The sequence below is a fragment of the Somniosus microcephalus genome, chromosome 1, assembly GCF_052327205.1.
Source record: "Somniosus microcephalus isolate GS21.2 chromosome 1, FLI_Smic_1.0, whole genome shotgun sequence".
NCBI lineage: Eukaryota > Metazoa > Chordata > Chondrichthyes > Squaliformes > Somniosidae > Somniosus > Somniosus microcephalus.
The window spans coordinates 219,863,367-219,884,514 of NC_140987.1; the positions used below are offsets into that span (position 1 = coordinate 219,863,367).

Consider the following 21,148-nt stretch of genomic DNA (forward strand, 5'->3'; position numbering starts at 1 on the left):
CTGGTCGGGTATTCCATGTCCGAATACAGTAGTTATCAAACTGGGGTCCGTAGAGGCTTTCCAGGGGATCCACGAAATAAAAAGTTAGCGAGAAGATAAATAAAGTGCGTATAGTATCTTTTGTTCTGTTGTTTGTGACGTATTTCCATTAGTTCGGTGTCACTGAGAAGCGGTGACCCCACTTTGTGCAGGAGTCAATGCTTCAACTGACACTGAGATAAGACAAGGAAACATCCCCTTTATTTATAGCAGAGCGATCCTCCAGTCATAGAGTTATACAGCACAGAGGCCCTTCAGCCCATCGTGTCTGCGCCGTCCATCAATCCCTGTCCAGTCTAATCCCATTTTCCAGCATTTGGTCCATAGCCTTGTATGCAATGGCATTTCAAGTGCTCATCCAAATGCTTCTTGAATGTTGTGAGGGTTCCTGCCTCTACCACCCTTTCAGGCAGTGAGTTCCAGATTCCAACCACCCTCTGGGTGAAAAAGTTCCTCCTCAAATCCCCTCTAAATCTCCTGCCCCTTACCCTGAATCTATGCCCCCTTGTTATTGACCCCCCTACTAAGGGGAAAAGTTCCTCTTTATCTACCCTATCTATGCCCCTCATCATTTTGTACACCTCAATCAGGTCCCCCCTCAGCCTTCTTTGCTCCAAGGAAAACAACCCCAGCCTGTTTAGTCTTTCTTCATAGCTGAGGCACTCCATCCCAGGTAACATCCTGGTGAATCTTCTCTGCACCCTCTCCAAAGCAATCACATCCTTCCTATAGTGAGGCGACCAGAACTGCACACACTACTCCAGCTGTGGCCTCACCAGCGTTTTGTACAGCTCCATCATAACCTCCCTGCTCTTACATTCTATGCCTCGGCTAATGAAGGCAAGTATCCCATATGCCTTTTTAACCACCTTATCTACCTGTTCCGCTGCCTTCAGGGATCTATGTACATGTACACCAAGGTCCCTCTGATCCTCTGTACTTCCTAGGGTCCTACCACTCATTGTGTATTCCCTTGCCTTATTTGTCCGTCCAAAATGCATCACCTCGCACTTTTCAGGGTTAAATTCCATTTGCCACTTTTCCGCCCATCTGACCAACCCGTTTATATCGTCCTGTAGCCTGAGGCTTTCCTCCTCGCAATTTACCACCCCACCAATTTTCGTGTCATCCGCGAACTTACTGATCATACCTTTTACATTCTCATCCAAATCATTTATGTAGATCACAAACAGCAAGGGACCCAGCACCGATCCCTGAGGTACCCCACTGGACACAGGCTTCCAGTCACAAAAACAACCTTCGACCATCACCCTCTGCCTCCTGCCACTCAGCCAGTTTAGGATCCAACGCGCCAAGGCACCCTGGATCCCATGGGCTCTTACCTTCTTGACCAGTCTCCTATGCGGGACTTTGTCAAAAGCTTTGCTGAAGTCCATGTAAACCACATCCACAGCATTTCCCTCATCCACCCCCCTAGTCACCCCCTCGAAAAATTCAATCAGATTTGTCAGACGTGATTTACCCTTGACAAAGCCATGCTGACTATCCCCGATTAATCCTTGCCTCTCCAAGTGGAGACTAATTTTGTCCCTCAGAATTTTTTCCAATAATTTCCCTACCACAGATGTTAGGCTCACTGGCCTGTAATTCCCTGGTTTATCCCTGCTACCCTTCTTATATAATGGTACTACGTTAGCTGTTCTCCAGTCCTCTGGTACATCCCCTGTGGCCAGAGAGGTTCTGAAAATTTGTGTCAGAGCCCCTGCAATCTCCTCCTTTGCCTCATACAACAGCCTGGGATACATCTCGTCCGGGCCTGGGGATTTATCCACTTTTTGGCCTGCTAAAACCGCTAGTACCTCCTCCCTCTCGATGCTAATATGTTCAAGTATGTCACAGTCCCCATGCCCGATTTCTATGTCTACATCGTCTTTCTCCATAGTGAACACAGATGCAAAAAATTCATTTAAAACCCCGCCTACATCATCTGGCTCTACACACAGATTGCCACTTTGGTCCCTAATGGGCCCTACCCTTTCCCTGGTTATCCTCTTGCCCTTAATATACTTATAAAACATCTTAGGATTTTCCTTTATTTTGCTCGCCAGTGTTATTTCATGGCCCCTCCTCGCCCTCCTAATTTCTTTTTTAAGTATGCCCCTGCACTTTTTATACTCCTCTAGGGCTTCCTCCGTCTTTAGTCTTTTGTAACTGCCAAAAGCCCCCCTTTTTTTCCTAATGCATTTTTGTATATCCCTTGTCATCCAAGGTTCCCTTTGCTTGTTGGTCCCACCCTTGACCTTTACAGGAACATGTTGGCGTTGTACTCTCTCTATTTCCCTTCTGAAAGTCTCCCACTGTTTTGATGTGGATTTTCCTATAAGTAGCTGCTCCCAGTCCACTTTGGCCAGATCCTGCCTTATCATATTAAAATCGGCCTTCCCCCAATTTAGAACCCTTATTTCCGGGCCGTCTTTGTCTTTTTCCATGACCACCTTAAATCTCACCGAATTATGGTCACTGTCGCCAAAATGCTCTCCTACTGACACTTCCACCACTTGCCCGGCTACATTCCCTAGAATTAGGTCCAGTACCGCCCCCTCTCTTGTAGGACTTTCTACATGTTGGCTCAAAAAGCTCTCCTGGATGCACTTTAAGAATTCTGCACCCTCTAAGCCTTTCACACTCTATCCCAATTAATATTGGGGAAGTGAGACGGTTCAGATCAGTTGAGACTGACATTAATCACAGTTAGTGAACAAACAGGTTCAGTTAAACACATGCAGCCCAACCTTATATAATGAAAACTATTTAACCAAAGAATGCACAGGGAGAAAGTGAAGCTGCCCAAAGCTCAGAATATTGTTTGAACAACTATGGGGAAGAACAGAATATATTAGACTCGCAGTCTGAAAGTGATGCTGCTCTCGCGTTGCATCAGAATTCACAGATTGCAGATTATTTCTGTGCTCCCTTGTAATGCTGTAATTTTACAGAATTTATAGCCGCTCCTTCATTTCACTAATTAAATCATTAACGCACAAAATGCAGCTATACTGCATTAAACTTTAAACCAACATTTAATCCCTTAACACGGAGGTTCCCAAACTGTAGGGGATGAGACGAGGTGATCAGACTCTGCAGTGAAAAGCAGATGCACCCATCTCACTGATATCTGTAAGTAAATAACATGTTTTCTTAAAAGCATTATAAAAACATGCTTTACATGCAGCACTTTCATATTATGAGTATTATATAGCATTATAATTTAGATGGGGGTTCCATGATTACTAATCCATTTGAAAAGGGGTCCTTTAACCAAAAATGTTTGAGAATCACTTTCCCAATATACCTCTGTCTAGAAACAAAATTCTCCTAACTTTTAATCATTTTACTGAGTAAGCTGAGGTAAGCTTCAGCCAGTGTAGAAAAAGGGGCACTTACAATTGACCACAGCATCCCTGGGCTAGGGAGGGGATATAATGAGTCACGGTTTTCACTTCTTTCTGCTGTCCAGTGACCGTGCACTTGTGTGTGGACGTTACATACAAAATTAACGGGCAGGAAAAAACCAGCTGGTCCATCAAGTCTGCCCCACACCATGATGGCCTGAGCATCATGACTAAACACTTCTTCCCCACCAACCAGCACCACCCCTCTCCACCAGCCATGTAAACTCCTGGGAACAGCAAAAAAGAGAGATAAAACCCAGGGCCAATAAAGGAAGAAATACTCTACAAAATTCCTCTCCAACCTCATCAGGTGATCAAAGCCAGTCCAGATCATATGGACCTTCTGTATGAAGCAATCCACTGGTCCAGCTCCCTCTTGACGGCATACAGAGAGTTAGCATCCACCACCACAGCCAGCAATGCATTCCAGAGGCTCACTAGTCTGTGAAAAGAACTGCCTAACATCCAGTCTATTCCTACTCTTATACAGTTTGGATGTAAAGAGGATCAGTCTCAGCTGTAACATACCCCGTGGAACTGTATCCAGCACAAGCCAGCCCCTCCAGGAGAGGAGTGGAGGAAAGGTTTTGTTGTGTATGTACCTTTAAGGGAATAACTGGTCTTAGACTGCAGTACCGGCAGTGACCACCCCTGTATAAAAGGCCCTAGCAGGCTTCTGTATTTTCAGTCTGACGCTGCCTCCTGTTCAGTAAAGTACCTGTTCAACTGTTCTCCCGAAGTCCGTGTATTATTGAGGCGCGGACTTTACAGTGGCGACGAGTAAGTTCGAACTCACCTGCAGTGTGGCATTATCTCACGGGGATCTCGCCTGAGAGGAGGGTCCTGGAAGGTCGTAGTCTGAGCAACGGGCGTCGACCGAGGGCAACCGCCCAAAGAATTCATCGGTGTTCGGAGAATTGCGGGAGAGACTGTGGTTCCAGCGAATCGTGCTGGTAGCAGGTAGCGTGCTGACCCTTCCGGACTGCGGCGGGCTCAAGCTCGATCGAGCGGCTCTACAAAACGGGCCGCGCAGCGTCGCCGGGAAAAGAAAACAAGAGAGGGTGGAGCGCACAGGGCACGGTCGGTGCTCAAGAACAGGACAGCGGAGAGAAACTAAACGGGGGGGAGGGGGGAAGGAATGTGAGACGCGCCGAAGCTGCGGGTCGCCGCCATTACCCCGTAGAATGCTAGTAGCGTGGCAGTAAGGGGAGGAGGCAAAAGCGCGGGAGGCGCCATTTTATTCCATTGGGGAAGAAGCAAAAGCGCGGGAGGCCCCATTTTAAATCGCCCAAGATGCCAAAAAGTGGCAGTATCACTGCTTTCGACAACGAGGTAGAAGACTGGACCACGTATGTAGAAAGAATCAAAGTGTACTGCAAGGCAAATGAGGTGGCCGATGGAAAGAGGGCGTCGGTATTATTAAATCTGATGGGTGCGAATACGTACGGCCTATTGCGGAATTTAATTACCCCAGCTAAACCAATGGAGAAAAGTTTTGAGGAGATTGTTCATATCTTACAGGAACACCTAAGCCCTACACTACTGCTGATAGCAGAAAGATTCAAGTTCCATAAAAGAAACCAGCACAAAGATGAGAGCAATGCTGACTATCTTACGGAACTACGCAAGTTATCGAAGCACTGCCAGTTCGGAGCAGGACTGGCAGACACCTTACGGGATAAGTTTGTCTGCGGGCTCCAGAGTGAAGGAACCCAGAAACGACTACTTTCAGAAAAGGACCTGACGCTAGAACAGCAGAAACGACTACTTTCAAAAAAGGACCTGACGCTCGAGCAGGCTTTCAGCGTGGCAGTATCCTACGAAGCAGCAGCACGGGGAGCTGCGGAAATACAACAGAAACCACAAGAATACAGCGCTAACGAAATGGCGTATGGAGCCGAAAAGTGCTATCGCTGCGGCAGAACGACCCATGAGCAGAAGGACTGCTGGTTTAAAGACAAAATATGCAGGCAATGCGGAAAAATGGGACTGCAGGTCGGGAAAGAAGACCAACACGACAAGAACTACTAAGGAACAGTACAGGAAAGTAAAGAAACTGACAGATAGTAGTTCAGAAGATCAGGAGAGTGATAAGGACTCCGGGAGCAGGAGACTAAGTTGTTTAAAGTTACACAACGTGATCGCAAAGGAAGATCACCGAACCATTTGGGTCACCTTCATGATAGCAGGGTCCCCAGTAAAGATGGAATTGGACACAGGATCAGCCCTAACTGTCATGAATCGACGAGACTATGAGCGGCTATTCTCACACATACCCTTAAAGGACACGTCCATTGTATTGAAGACATACACGGGGCAAAAGGTCTACCCCAGAGGAAAAATAAGGGTGCCGGTTGAATATAACGGAAAGGAAACACAGAAACTATACATGTATATACTACGAGATGGAGGACCACCATTATTGGGACGTGAATGGATCCGAAAACTACAATTGGATTGGCATTCCATTCTGGCACTAACTGTGACTGACAAAAAAGATGATGACGTCGCACCTGGACGTCTGTCACAAATTCTATCTGACGCGGAAGAGGTGTTCCAACAAGGACTTGGGACTCTAAAAGGAGTAAAGGCAACCATAAAGATTGAGGATAACGCAACCCCAAAATTTTTCAAGGCCAGACCGGTGCCATACGCAATCCGCCCAGCTGTGGAAGCTGAACTGGAGAGTCTGGAGCGTTCAGGGGTGCTGTCTAAGGTGGACTGGAGCGAGTGGGTCACACCCATCGTTCCTGTAATGAAGAAAGCATTGAGCAGCACGCCTGGGGAGCCAAGGAAGGTTTGCATCTGTGGGGACTTCAAGGTGACTGTGAACCCAGTCCTGCACACAGTACAGTATCCGCTTCCGTGGATAGAAGATATTTTCGCCTCACTATCTGGAGGGAAACGTTTTACGAAGATTGACCTGGCTCAAGCGTATCTACAAATGGAGGTAGAAGAAGCATCCAGGAAATACCTCACGATAAACACTCACAAAGGCCTTTACCAGTACAATCGACTGGTATTCGGGGTAGCATCGGCCCCGGCTATTTGGCAGAGGGCAATGGAACAAGTCCTGCAAGGGATCCTGGGGACCCAGTGTTATTTGGACGACATCCTGGTTACGGGCGAAAATGACAATGAACACCGTGCCAACCTGGAACAGGTGCTCACGAGATTGCAGGAATATGGGCTACGAGCCAACCGTCCCAAGTGCGAGTTCTTCAGGAGACAAATCTCGTGTTGTGGCCACATGATTGATGAGGAAGGGTTGCATAAGTCGCCGGACAAGATTGAGGCTGTAGTCAAGGCTCCAGCACCGGAAAATGTGTCGCAACTGAGGTCGTTCCTCGGGTTGGTGAACTACTACCATAAGTTCTTGCCGAATTTATCTACAATTCTGCACCCACTGAACGCCCTCCTTCAAACTGGTGTAACATGGAAATGGAGTGATGAGTGTAAGCGTGCCTTTCAGGAATGTTGCCAAATCACTTCAAGAAGTATTGGCCCCCTACAACCCAACACTACCGATTCGGTTGGCATGTGATGCGTCACCTTACGGCATTGGAGCGGTGCTGTCACACAAATTCCGTGACGGTTCAGAGAGGCCAATAGCCTTTGCATCGCGCTCGCTAACCTCAGCCAAGCGTAACTACGCCCAGATTGACAGGGAGGCCCTCAGCCTGGTGTGGGGGGTGAAGAAGTTCAATCACTATCGGCACGGGCAGAAATTCACCCTACTTACTGATCATCAACCCCTGGTCTCAATTTTTAACCCAAAGAAGGGCGTTCCGGTGATGACGGCGCAACGGCTGCAAAGATGGTCACTTTTTCTAGGGGCACATCAGTATGACATAGAGTACAAAGGTACGAAGCAACATGGAAATGCTGATGGGCTGTCGCGCCTACCGTTGCCTACGGCGGAAGAAGCACCTGCAGTGGACCCTGTGGAGATATTCCATGCGACCATAGTCGAATGTTTGCCTGTTACAAACGCAAGTATTGCGAAGGAAACACGAAATGACCCGACACTCTCTCGGGTCCATGATTTGACGGTGAAGGGATGGCCAGCATATGGCGACTCACTGTTGCCAGCATTCTCGCCAAGGAGGGAACAGCTGTCAGTGTGCCGGGGAACCTTGATGTGTGGATCCCGAGTGGTAATTCCACCCAAGTTGAGAGATAGAGTGCTCAATGAGCTTCACGAGGGTCATCTGGGAGGGGTAAAAATGAAGAGCCTAGCCAGGGCGTTTGTGTGGTGGCCGGGAATCAATAAAGAAATCGAGGATATGACCAAGAGATGCACAGGATGCCAGAAGGTCCAAAACGCTCCACCACAGGCCCCGCTACATCCATGGGAGTGGCCCTCATCTCCATGGCAACGGGTACACATTGATTTCGCTGGTCCATTCATGGACTCAATGTTTCTAATCGCTGTGGACGCCCATTCGAAATGGCCAGAGGTCATTAAAATGTCCTCCACCACCACGGAGAAAACTATTGCAGTCCTAAGGACCATCTTCGCCAGGAATGGGTTGCCAGAACAGATTTGTTCCAACAATGGCCCACAGTTTGTGTCTGAGGATTTCCGGAGGTTCCTGAAGAATAATGGGGTGAAACATTACACATCTGCCCCATATCATCCAGCCACAAATGGATTGGCTGAGAGGTTTGTTCAGACCTTTAAAAAGGCCATAAAGGCAATGTATAATGACGACATACCACTGCAACACAAGGTGGATAACTTCTTGTTTGCTTACCGGAATGCGACACATGCAGTAACCAACCAAACTCCAGCCGTACTGTTTTTCAACCGGAGACTAAGATGTCGCTTGGATTTGCTCAAACCAAACATAAGACGAGATGTTGAGGATAAGCAGTTTCAGCACATAAATGAGAAGCCAACCAGGAGCTTCAAGATAGGGCAACCAGTCTTGGCCCGCGACTACCGAACAGAAAAATGGCAGCCAGGAACGATATGCACACAGCAGGGACCACTAATGTACACAGTGGACATTGGAGAGAGCATCGTGAGACGCCATGCTGACCAGATTCTAGAGTCACAGGAACAAGCCAAACCTATACCACAAGCATGTGCACCTGGTAATGAGCCCGAAGTACAGATTGCGTCTACCTCAGAAGCAGGGGTATTGGAAGCTGACGAACCAACCAATGACAATGAGCCAGAATTGACTCCACCGCCAGAACAGGATACTCGAGAAAGGCGCTATCCAGTCAGGATCAGGAAGCCTCCTCAAAGACTGAACTTATAAATGACTATTTCAGTTGATGTATATATTAATGAGAAAATTGTAATTGTAATTAGTTATTATTTAGTTGTTAAATGAATGTTATGTACTGTTTATCTAAAAGGGGAGGAATTGTTGTGTATGTACCTTTAAGGGAATAACTGGTCTTAGACTGCAGTACCAGCAGTGACCACCCCTGTATAAAAGGCCCTAGCAGGCTTCTGTATTTTCAGTCTGACGCTGCCTCCTGTTCAGTAAAGTACCTGTTAAACTGTTCTCCCGAAGTCCGTGTATTATTGAGGCGTGGACTTTACAGGTTTGCTTCTTAAAATATCAGATAACTTATTAATAATTTAGCATATGCTTAGCTGGCTGATTAATGATTAGCCTCAGTGTCTCCATGGCTAGGAAAGACAAAAAAAAAACAGCTTTCTCCCGATTTTATCCAGTGAGCCCTGCTGGACAATGAGTTATCTGGACAAACGATTAACATTATTTGTAACTGAACAGGTAAAGTGACTATTTTAAAATGAAAAATTAAGGAGCTGCCTGATGGCTATGTTGCGAAATGCACTGTTCAGAACAGAACAGTTGGTTGATCTTAACCAGGAAGACCACTACAACTGGCCACTGTGCCAGGACAAGGGGATAGAGGAAGGTGAGGTTAAGGAAAGTCAACCAAGTTTCCTACTCCTGATCATTCTGCAGTGAACCCCGCTGGAAAATGAGAGAGCATGGACATGGGGAGAGGACAGAATCGGTCTAAGTTGTTTAGCCTGCGAGTTCACGAGGATCACGCTATGGGAGTGAATTTCTATGGGGGTTCTCCCGTTCATCCACCGTAACTTCAGCAGAAGAGCTGTGGAAACCCCGGAAAAAATGGCAGAAACACCCCCACCACCCCGTGTTTTAATCTTTTCAAAATTAAAGCAGAATGGAGCTTAGATGGAACAGACAGTTAAACAACTAATTCTTCATCTTGTATCAATTCCTGTAATTCACAGCTACAAGGTTTCAAAGTGATGCTCTATTTTCCTTGTGGAAAATCAGGCTTTTCATTACCTCTTTGTAATCGCTACATGTCTGGCAAAGATTCAGATTTACAGTAGTTAGGAGTAGACTGCCCACTGAAATAAATACAAGATAAACTAGACCAAACAGTACAAACTGTGCTTGTCTTTCATCATAATAGGAGACATTTATCATGATGTCTAAATTTTATTTCAATAGAACTTCTTGGCATATAAACTTAACGGCAGTAAAGTAACTTAGTTTTAAAGTTAGTGGATGCTTATATTCAGATAAAGATGCACCAGAGAGATCTCCCTCATGATTTCAAACAGTACATACCAAACCAGAGGTCATTTTACAGACAGTCTTCTTTGTCAATGATCTTACTGAGTTCAGATTTCAGACTTTGTAGATTTTGATTAAGGGATGATTGCTACGGTCAGAAATGATGTCCCAAGGAGCAGTCTTTTCTGTTGCCAACAGGATTTGTGGAACATCCCATGAACACCTTGATCCACACCCGGAGTTAGAACGTTCTTGTCGTAATGCAGATAAATTATTTTTTGCTCCAGGGTGAAATCTCACCCTTACGGTTCAGTCTCAAACTTTTACTCGATCAGCTTCACAAGTTGTGCAGGACCTTACATGACACCCATCACCTTGTTGAAAAGCATGTTTTGGTCCTGTGAAGTCATTGCCTCGTAGCGGGACAGCTCCAAAGTGAAAGTGGCAATCCCTGATGTCAAAGTGCGGAGGGCAGTTGAGTAACCCTGCACCAATTCACAAAAAAGTTTTGATCAGTCAGCAGATGTACACCATTACAAGGGCTAGGAAAGCTAAGAGTGAGTTATAGGACACAATCATTTAATGTTAACATAATTCTTTAATCAAAAAAAATCTAAAATAATGTTCATATATTTAGATGATCCATATTGGTCTACTCTCGAGGTCCCCACCATCACAGAAGCCAGTCTTCAGCCAATTCGATTCACTCCACGTGATATCAAGAAATGGCTGAGTGCGCTGGATAGAGCAAAGACTGTGGGCCCCAACAACATCCCGGCTATCATGCTGAAGACTTGTGCTCAAGAACTAGCCGCGCCTCTAGCCAAGCTGTTCCAGTACAGCTACAACACTAGCATCTATCCGACAATGTGGAAAACTACCCAGGTATGTCCTGTCCGCAAAAAGCAGGACAAATCCAATCCGGCCAATTACCGCCCCATCAGTCTACTCTCAATCATCAGCAAAGTGATGGAAGGTGTCATCGACAGTGCTTTCAAGCGGCACTTACTCACCAATAACCAGCTCACTGATGCCCAGTTTGAGTTCCGCCAAGACCACTCGGCTCCTGACCTCATTACAGCCTTGGTCCAAACATGGACAAAGGAGCTGAATTCCAGAGGTGAGATGAGAGTGACTGCCCTTGACATCAAGGCAGCATTTGACCGAGTCTGGCATCAAGGAGCCCTAGTAAAACTGAAGTCAATGGGAATCAGGGGGAAAACTCTCCACTGGCTGGAGTCATACCTAGCACAAAAGGAAGATGGTTGTGGTGGTTGAAGGTCAATCATTACAGCCCCAGGACATCGCTGCAGGAGTTCCTCAGGGCAGTGTCCTAGGCCCAACCATCTTCAGCTGCTTCATCAATGACCTTCCCTCCAACATAAGGTCAGAAATGGGGATGTTTGCTGATGACTGCACAGTGTTCAGCGCCATTCACAACTCCTCAGATAATGGGCCAGTAATTCCTGTCCCAACGCGTGAGTACGGTCGGGGTACTCACGCGTCTGGCCGGAGGAAATGCCGGTTTTCAGCATGCACAGCGCATGTGGGGAAAACCGGCATTTCCTGCCCTCTGAACGAAGGGGTTCAGAGGCAGAACGCGTGCGACTGCACAGGCAGCGCGTGCGCAGTAAAATTACTTTTTTTCCCCCAAAGTTGCGCGAGTGTAAAGGCCTCTGGTCTTTACGCATGGAAAAACAAGACGTAAGTATTTAGTTTTTCAGGTAAGTGGGCTTTTAGTACAATGTAGAAATTTTTTTTCCACAGGTTTGTTATTTTTAAAGAATTTACAGGATGGTAAGTTTAGTTTTAGACCATATTTTTTAAAAATTTATTTTTTTCAAAAAATTGATTAATTGTTTAAAACATTTTTTAAAAACTTATTTATAGTTATTATAATCAGTGGGATGTTTTTTTAAATTTTATTTAAAGTTAAAGTAGTGTTTTGGCAGCCCATACTTTTCATGAGTTTGACAGCTCTTACTGTCAAACTCATGAATGAGTTTCCCCTCCCCTGATTGGCTGCACAGTGATCACCTGATCCCAGCCGGCACATCGCACTAACTACGCCGCTGGATCAGGTTAGCACAGCGCGCCGACAGCTGAACCGGGCCTGTGAAAGGAAATGCAAGCAGGCCCGGGCTTCAGATGTTGGCGCGCAGGGTGAGTGCAGATCGGGGGCTTGCACGCGTGGCAAGCCCCCGATCTAATTTCAGGGCCATTGAAGCAGTCCATGCCCGCATGCAACAAGACTTGGGCGACGTTCAGGCTTGGGCTGATAAGTGGCAGGTAACATTCGCGCCACAGAAGTGCCAGGCAATGACCATCTCCAGCAAGTGAGAGTCTAACTACCTCCCCTTGACATTCAATGGCATTACCATCGCCGAATCCCCCATTATCAATATCCTGGGGGGTCACCATTAACCAGAAACTTAACTGGACCAGCCACATAAATACTGTGGCAACAAGAGCATGTCAGAGTCTAGGTATTCTGCGGCGAGTGTCTCACCTCCTGACTCCCCAAAGCCTTTCCACCATCTACAAGGCACAAGTAAGGAGTGTGATGGAATACTCTCCACTTGCCTGGATGAGTGCAGCTCTAACAACACTCAAGAATCTCGACACCATCCAGGACAAAGCAGCCCGCTTGATTGGCACCCCATCCACCACCTTAAACATTCACTCCCTCCACCACCGGCGTACCATGGCTGCAGTGTGTACCATCTACAAGATGCACTGCAGCAACTCGCCAAGGCTTCTTCGGCAGCACCTCCCAAACCCGCGACCTCTTCCACCTAGAAGGACAAGGGCAGCAGGCGCATGGGAACACCACCACCTCCAAGTTCCACACCATCCTGACTTAGAAGTATATCGCCGATCCTTCATCGTCGCTGGGTCAAAATCCTGGAACTCCCTACCTAACAGCACTGTGGGAGTACCATCACCACACGGACTGCAGCGGTTCAAGAAGGCGGCTCATCACCACCTTCTCAAGGGCAACTAGGGATGGGCAATAAATGCTGGCCTTGCCAGCGGCACCCAGATCCCATAAGCAAATTAAAAAAAAGAAAGCATCTGCGGAGAGAGAAATAGAGTTAATGTTTCAGGTCATTGACCTTTCGTCAGAACTGAAAAAAGTTAGAGATATAACAGGTTGTAAAGCAAGTACAGAAGCAGGGAAGGGGGGGGGGGAGGAGGAAAGAATGAAAGGGAGGGTCTGTGATAGGGTGGAAGGCAGGAGAGATTAAAAGACAAAAGGGATGATGGTGGAAGGGAAAAGGAGATGATAATGGGACAAGTAAAGAAACAAAAGATGGGTCTAGAGGTGGTGTAAATGGGAATACCAGGATCATCAACAGTTGCCATGCGATAAAATGGGAGCAGTGGTTATGATCTGAAATTGTTGAACTCAATATTGAATCCAGAAGGCTGTAAAGTGCCTCATCGAAAGATGAGGTGCTGTTCCTCGAGCTTCCATTGAGCTTCATTGGAACAGTGTAGAAGGCCGAAGACAGAGGTCAGAGTGGGAGTGGAGCGCAGAATTAAAGTGACTGGCGACCGGAAGCTTGAGGTCACGCGTGCGGACTGAATGGAGGTGTTCCACAAAGCGGGCACCCAATCTGCATTTGATCTCCCCAATGTATAGTGGAGACCACATTGTGAGCAGTGAACAGGGGCGCTAACGGGAGGCGCAAATCAACCGAATTTTGCCCCCTAAGAATCTTGTGGCACTATTTGAAGAGGAGCAGGGACTTCTCTTGGTCTCCTGGTCAACATTATTCCAGCGACTAATACTTCTTACTTATTCATCTCATTGCTGTTCATGGCATTTTGCAGTGTGCAGAACAACTACTGGCTTCTTGACCTGCCACTGCATTCCAAACCATGTGTTGTATGTGTAGAGGTGTGATAAAGCACTGCAAGTCTTTTTATTTTGCTGCCAAGTGGTGGAGTAAGTGGAAGCCCGATCAATCCTCCGCAGAGGAGGAGCAGCCGGGTATAAAAACCCACGACCAGCGAGGCCCGAGAGCACTCGGAGCAGCGGGAGCAGAGGAGGAGCAGCCGGGTATAAAAACCCACGACCAGCGAGGCCCGAGAGCACTCGGAGCAGCGGGAGCAGAGGAGGAGCAGCCGGGTATAAAAACCCACGACCAGCGAGGCCCGAGAGCACTCGGAGCAGCGGGAGCAGCAGCCGGGTATAAAAACCCACGACCAGCGAGGCCCGAGAGCACTCGGAGCAGCGGGAGCAGAGGAGGAGCAGCCGGGTATAAAAACCCACGACCAGCGAGGCCCGAGAGCACTCGGAGCAGCGGGAGCAGAGGAGGAGCAGCCGGGTATAAAAACCCACGACCAGCGAGGCTTACCAACTCCGCAGCGGGGAGAGAGGTAAAAAATAGTCAGTGTGTGACGTCACCAGGGAGCAGGTAAGTGATTGGTTGGTGAGTATTTCTCTTTTTTAAACTTTAACTCTGTAGTTTATCGTTACTAGGGTCTTTTCTGGTGTAGCAGGTACTGTTGGTAGACTATACAAGAGCCTTAGAGATATCTTTAATTGGGGATAGTAAATTAATTTAAATTAATTAAGGGGAAAGTCATGCCAGGAGAGCCCAGCCCCGTGATGTGCTCCTCCTGCTCCATGTGGGAATTCAGGGGCACTGCCCCTGGTGACTACGTGTGCAGGAAATGCATCCATCTGCAGCTATTAGCAGACCGCATTGAGGAGCTGGAGCTGCGGGTGGATGGGTTGTGGAGCATTCACGAGGCTGAGAAGTTCGTGGATAGCACGTTTAGTGAGTTGGTCACACCGCAGGGAAGGGCTGGACAGGAAGAAAGGAAATGGGTGACCACCAGGCGGAGCAATAGAAGTAGGCAGGTAGTGCAGGAAACCCCTGCGACCATTCCCCTCTCAAACAAGTATACCGTTTTGGATACTGTTGGGGGGAATGACTCACCAGGGGAAGGCAGCAGCAGCCAGCTTCCTGGCACTGGGGGCGCTCCTGCTGCCCAGGAGGGGAGGAAAAAGAGTGGGAGAGCAATAGTCGTAGGGGATTCTATAGTAAGGGGAACAGATAGGCGTTTCTGTGGCCGTAGACGTGAATCCAGGATGGTTTGTTGCCTCCCTGGTGCCAGGGTCAAGGATGTCACTGAGCGGCTGCAGGGCATTCTGGAGGGGGAGGGTGAACAGCCAGAGGTCGTGGTCCACATTGGTACCAACGACATAGGTAAAAAGAGGGATGAGGTCCTGCAGCAAGAGTTTAGGGAGCTAGGTGAAGGATTAAGGAGCAGGACCTCAAAGGTTGTAATCTCTGGATTACTCCCGGTGCCACGTGCTAGTAAGTATAGGAATAGGAAGATAGAACAGATGAATGCGTGGCTAAAGGGATGGTGCAGGGGGGAGGGCTTTAGTTTCCTGGATCACTGGGTCTGCTTCTGGGAAAGGTGGGACTTGTACAAGTCGGACGGTTTACACCTGAACCAGGGGGGAACCAATATCCTTGCGGGGAGGTTTGCTAGCACTGCTGGGGAGGGTTTAAACTAACTTGGCAGGGGGTTGGGGTACAGAGTGGAGCTATAGTAGGGGGTGATTTACGGCCAAATACAGAGGGAAAAACAAGTCAGCTGGGAAGGCAGAGCAAATATGTGAAGGCAAAAGAGAATATGGCAGGGCTGGAAGGCATTTATTTTAATGCAAGGAGTCTTGCAAATAAGGTGGATGAACTGAAGTTGTTGTTGAACACATGGGAGTACGATATTATTGCTATCACGGAGACATGGTTGAGGGAGGGTCAGGACTGGCAGCTCAATATTCCGGGGTATAGAATCTTCAGGCGAGACAGAGGGGGGTGTAAAAGGGGAGGGGGTGTTGCAATATTAATTAAGGAGTCAATTACTGCTGTAAGGAGGGATGATATATTAGCGGGTTCCTCTAATGAGGCCATATGGGTAGAACTTAAAAACAAAAAGGGGTCAAGCACCTTGCTGGGAGTGTACTATAGGCCCCCAAACAGTCAGGGGGAGATAGAGGAACAGATATGCAGGCAGATATCAGAAAAGTGTGAAAATAATAGGGTAGTAATAGTGGGGGATTTCAACTTCCCCAATATAAATTGGGATAGTCAGAGTGTGAAAGGCTTGGAGGGAGCAGAATTCTTAAAGTGCATCCAGGAAAGCTTTTTGAGCCAACATGTAGAAAGTCCTACAAGAGAGGGGGCGGTACTGGACCTAATTCTAGGGAATGTAGCCGGGCAGGTGGTGGAAGTGTCTGTAGGAGAGCATTTTGGCGATAGTGACCACAATTCGGTGAGATTTAAGGTGGTCATGGAAAAAGACAAAGACGGCCCGGAAATCAGGGTTCTAAATTGGGGGAAGGCCGATTTTAATAAGATAAGACAGGATCTGGCAAAAGTGGACTGGGAGCAGCTACTTATAGGAAAATCCACATCAAAACAGTGGGAGGCTTTCAGAAGGGAAATAGAGAGAGTACAACACCAACATGTTCCTGTAAAGGTCAAGGGTGGGACCAACAAGCAAAGGGAACCTTGGATGACAAAGGATATACAAAAATGCATTAGGAAAAAAAGGGGGGCTTTTGGCAGTTACAAAAGACAAAAGACGGTGGAAGCCCTAGAGGAGTATAGGAGGTGCAGGGGCATACTTAAAAAGGAAATTAGGAGGGCGAGGAGGGGCCATGAAATAACACTGGCGAGCAAAATAAAGGAAAATCCTAAGATGTTTTATAAGTATATTAAGGGCAAGAGGATAACCAGGGAAAGGGTAGGGCCCATTAGGGACCAAAGTGGCAAGCTGTGTGTAGAGCCAGATGAAGTAGGTGGGGTTTTAAATGAATTTTTTGCCTCAGTGTTCACTATGGAGAAAGACGATGTAGATATAGAAGTCGGGCAAGGGGACTGTGACATACTTGAACATATTAGCATCGAGAGGGAGGAGGTACTAGCGGTTTTAGCAGGCCAAAAAGTGGATAAATCCCCAGGCCCGGACGAGATGTATCCCAGGCTGTTGTGTGAGGCAAAGGAGGAGATTGCAGGGGCTCTGACACAAATTTTCAGAACCTCTCTGGCCACAGGGGATGTACCAGAGGACTGGAGAACAGCTAATGTAGTACCATTATTCAAGAAGGGTAGCAGGGATAAACCAGGGAATTACAGGCCAGTGAGCCTAACATCTGTGGTAGGGAAATTATTGGAAAAAATTCTGAGGGACAAAATTAGTCTCCACTTGGAGAGGCAAGGATTAATCGGGGATAGTCAGCATGGCTTTGTCAAGGGTAAATCATGTCTGACCAATCTGATTGAATTTTTCGAGGGGGTGACTAGGTGTGTGGATGAGGGAAATGCTGTGGATGTGGTTTACATGGACTTCAGTAAAGCTTTTGACAAGGTCCCGCATAGGAGACTGGTCAAGAAGGTAAGAGCCCATGGGATCCAGGGGGCCTTGGCGCGTTGGATCCTAAACTGGCTGAGTGGCAGGAGGCAGAGGGTGATGGTCGAAGGTTGTTTTTGTGACTGGAAGCCTGTGTCCAGTGGGGTACCTCAGGGATCGGTGCTGGGTCCCTTGCTGTTTGTGATCTACATTAATGATTTGGATGAGAATGTAAAGGGTATGATCAGTAAGTTCGCGGATGACACGAAAATTGGTGGGGTGGTAAATTGCGAGGAGGAAAGCCTCAGGCTACAGGACAATATTAACGGGTTGGTCAGATGGGTGGAAAAGTGGCAAATGGAATTTAACCCGGAAAAGTGCGAGGTGATGCATTTTGGACGGACAAATAAGGCAAGGGAATACACAATGAGTGGTAGGACCCTAGGAAGTACAGAGGGTCAGAGGGACCTTGGTGTACATGTACATAATTCCCTGAAGGCAGCGGAACAGGTAGATAAGGTGGTTAAAAAGGCTTATGGGATACTTGCCTTCATTAGCAGAGGCATAGAATATAAGAGCAGGGAGGTTATGATGGAGCTGTACAAAACGCTGGTGAGGCCACAGCTGGAGTACTGTGTGCAGTTCTGGTCGCCTCACTATAGGAAGGATGTGATTGCTTTGGAGAGGGTGCAGAGAAGATTCACCAGGATGTTACCTGGGATGGAGCGCCTCAGCTATGAAGAGAGACTGGACAGGCTGGGGTTGTTTTCCTTGGAGCAAAGAAGGCTGAGGGGGGACCTGATTGAGGTGTACAAAATGATGAGGGGCATAGATAGGGTAGATAAAGAGGAACTTTTCCCCTTAGTAGGGGGGTCAATAACAAGGGGGCACAGATTCAGGGTAAGGGGCAGGAGATTTAGGGGGGATTTGAGGAGGAACTTTTTCACCCAGAGGGTGGTTGGAAGCTGGAACTCACTGCCTGAAAGGGTGGTAGAGGCAGGAACCCTCACAACATTCAAGAAGCATTTGGATGAGCACTTGAAATGCCATTGCATACAAGGCTATGGACCAAATGCTGGAAAATGGGATTAGACTGGACAGGGAGGGATGGGCGGCGCAGACACGATGGGCCGAATGGCCTCTTTCTGTGCTGTAAAAACTCTATGACTCTATGACTCCTTCCCCTATGAAGTGAAGAATATGTATCTCTAATTTCAGATCATAACCTCTGCCCCCATTTTTTCAGATGGCAGCTGTTGATGATTCTGCTATTCCCATTTACACCTCTTCTAGACCCATCTTTTGTTTCTTTACTTGTCCCATTACTTTTGCCATGCATCATCATCCTCTTTGTGTTTTAATCTATCCTGCCTTCCACCCTATCTCAGACCTTCCCTTTTGTTCTTTCCTCTCCTCCCCTCCCCCCTTTCCCTGCCTCTGTACTTGCTTTAAACCTGTTATATCTCTGAGGCAGGTATCCCATATGCCTTCTTAACCACCTTATTTACCTGTTACCTTCAGGGATCTGTGGACATGCACTCCAAGGTCCCTCTGTTCCTACCATTTATTGTGTATTCCCTTGCCTTGTTAGCCCTCCCCAAATGCATTACCTCACACTTCTCCGGATTGAATTCCATTTGCCACTGTTCTGCCCACCTGACCAGTCCATTGCTATCTTCCTGCAGTTTGCAGCTTTCTTCATTATCCACTGCACGGCCAATTCTTGTATCATCTGCAAACTTCTTAATCGTACCCCCTACATTCAAGTCTAAATCATCGATACATATCACAAAAAGCAAGGGACCTAGTACTGAGCCCTGCAGAACCCCACTGGAAACAGATTTCCAGTCACAAAAACACCTGCTTCTGAGCCAATTTTGTATCCAACTTGCCATTTTGCCTTGGATCCCATGGGCTTTTACTTTCATGACCAGACTGCCATGTGGGACCTTATCAAAAGCCTTGCTAAAATCCATATACGCTATATCCAGAAACAGGTAGGCCCAAGGCCTGATCAAAATTGGGCCTTGGGCCTCATTTTAATGTCCAGGGAGCTAGGTACACCTACCACGAGTCCCCAGGCAGCTTGCCGGTAGTGGCCCTCAGGAGGGGTGTATGTTGCATGTTGAAGGCACGTCTTACTGAGATATGGGTATGCATCAAATGCAATGAAAGAAGTATAAGGTTGTATGGGGTTGCAGTAAATGTGGAATAGGTAACAGGCAACACTGGGTGGGATGCAGTCTTGAAATCATCTATGAAGTTTCTCTTTGTCCGATTCCTTGCTGCCTTCTTATGCATCTGATCCCAGGTTCTGCATGTGCATCTGATCCCAGGTTCTGCATGTGCATCTGATCCCAGGTTCTGCATGCATCAGGCATGGAGTGGAGTCTGGTTTTAATCTGCAGTCAGGAATGGTGTGCTACACCAAGGTGATAGGGTGTCCTGAAATGCCAATAGGACAATCCTCCTTGCAGCCACTTCATGCAGGCGCATGTCTTTTTAGCCATCTATAAAACAGGGGGTTGGGTGCTGCACCACTTCAATTGCCCACAGAATCGGTTCTGTGACCCCACATTGGGTTTCCTTTCACTTCATTTATGTTTGCAACATTTCCCCAGCCTTGGCCAAGGTTGACAAATATCTCAAATTCATTTTGAAGTTTGATAACGGCTGAAACCATATTGTCTCCTTATGCACCCCCCTTACCTTTAAATGTACATATCCCTTGAATTTGGATCTGTTGGCCAGATTTTCCCCTTTCTCCATTAGGCTTGTTTCCTACAGAAGGTCAAAGCTGCACAGACTACAAATAAATTATTCAAATGAGCTAACAGTGGAAAATTGGGGCAACCAATTCACTGCACTGCTGACCAACCAGCTCTGCTCCAGCAAGGTAGCACAAGATCCTCAATTGCACTGACAGTGCAAAATCTCCCCTTTAGTTTTGTTTACATATTGTGCATGTGGCCAAATAAAAGTCTTTCTTCAAGCTTGACACTGAAAGACTGCTATGTTCGGCAGCAAATCAGAATGCCATAAAAAAAAATCAAGAAAATTACATCATGGGTATCCATTAGAAAACAACACTTTAACCACAAATCTACTTTTAGTTTGCTCATGCTGTTCAGAATTATTTAGAAAAATTGAACTTCTCTCCATTGCAACTGTTGAGTGTACAGTGTAAAAATCCTGGTCCAGCATTCCACAAATCCTTTCAAATACTCTGCCTATTCAGTTGGATGTGCAGCTGAATTGCTATTCTTCGATGTTTATAACTTACCATCATTTCTGCAAGTGGGACAGATGCCAATGCGACCCGGTTGTCCTGTCGGTTTTGAATTTCTTGGATGCTTCCTCTTCGCCGAGCCAGATCTGCCAGCACCACGCTGAGGTGATCCTCATCCACTGTGATTTCCAGGTTCATCACAGGTTCCAGCACCTGGCTTCTAGCCTGCTTTAAAGCCTAAATGCAAAGAAACAGTGTCACTTTGATCAGTAGCAAAATTCAGGCTTTGGAATTGAACAAGTATCCAGAATTTGAATACCAGGCTTCATTTTTATTATCCAGATCATGTATTTATAGCTTTAATGAGGAGATTACATCACTCAGTAAACCTGCAGTCAAACAAAAATGTAAATAATCACAAACCATAGAAAATCTACTTCATCAATAGAACCAAGGTAAAGATTGAATCCTTAAATATACTGATGGAGGAAACAGTTGATTCGATGTTAATTTTTTTTTGGATAGCAAATTACACAAAACTCAAA

General features: G+C 46.9%; 1 protein-coding gene across 2 annotated transcripts in view; it reads right to left on the reverse strand.

Annotated features, from left to right (window-relative positions):
- Window positions 1-9,896: 9,896 nt before the first annotated feature.
- gfm2 (GTP dependent ribosome recycling factor mitochondrial 2) overlaps window positions 9,897-21,148 on the reverse strand; it is a 56,003-nt gene continuing 44,751 nt past the window's right edge. For both annotated transcript variants that reach the window (XM_085990415.1, XM_085990424.1), the window contains 2 exons: window positions 20,658-20,840; window positions 9,897-10,479 (listed from right to left, as the gene is read on the reverse strand). In XM_085990415.1, coding sequence (XP_085846541.1) covers window positions 10,351-10,479; window positions 20,658-20,840 — 312 coding nt within the window. In that variant the 3' untranslated portion in view covers window positions 9,897-10,350. The remainder of the gene's footprint in view (window positions 10,480-20,657; window positions 20,841-21,148) is intronic.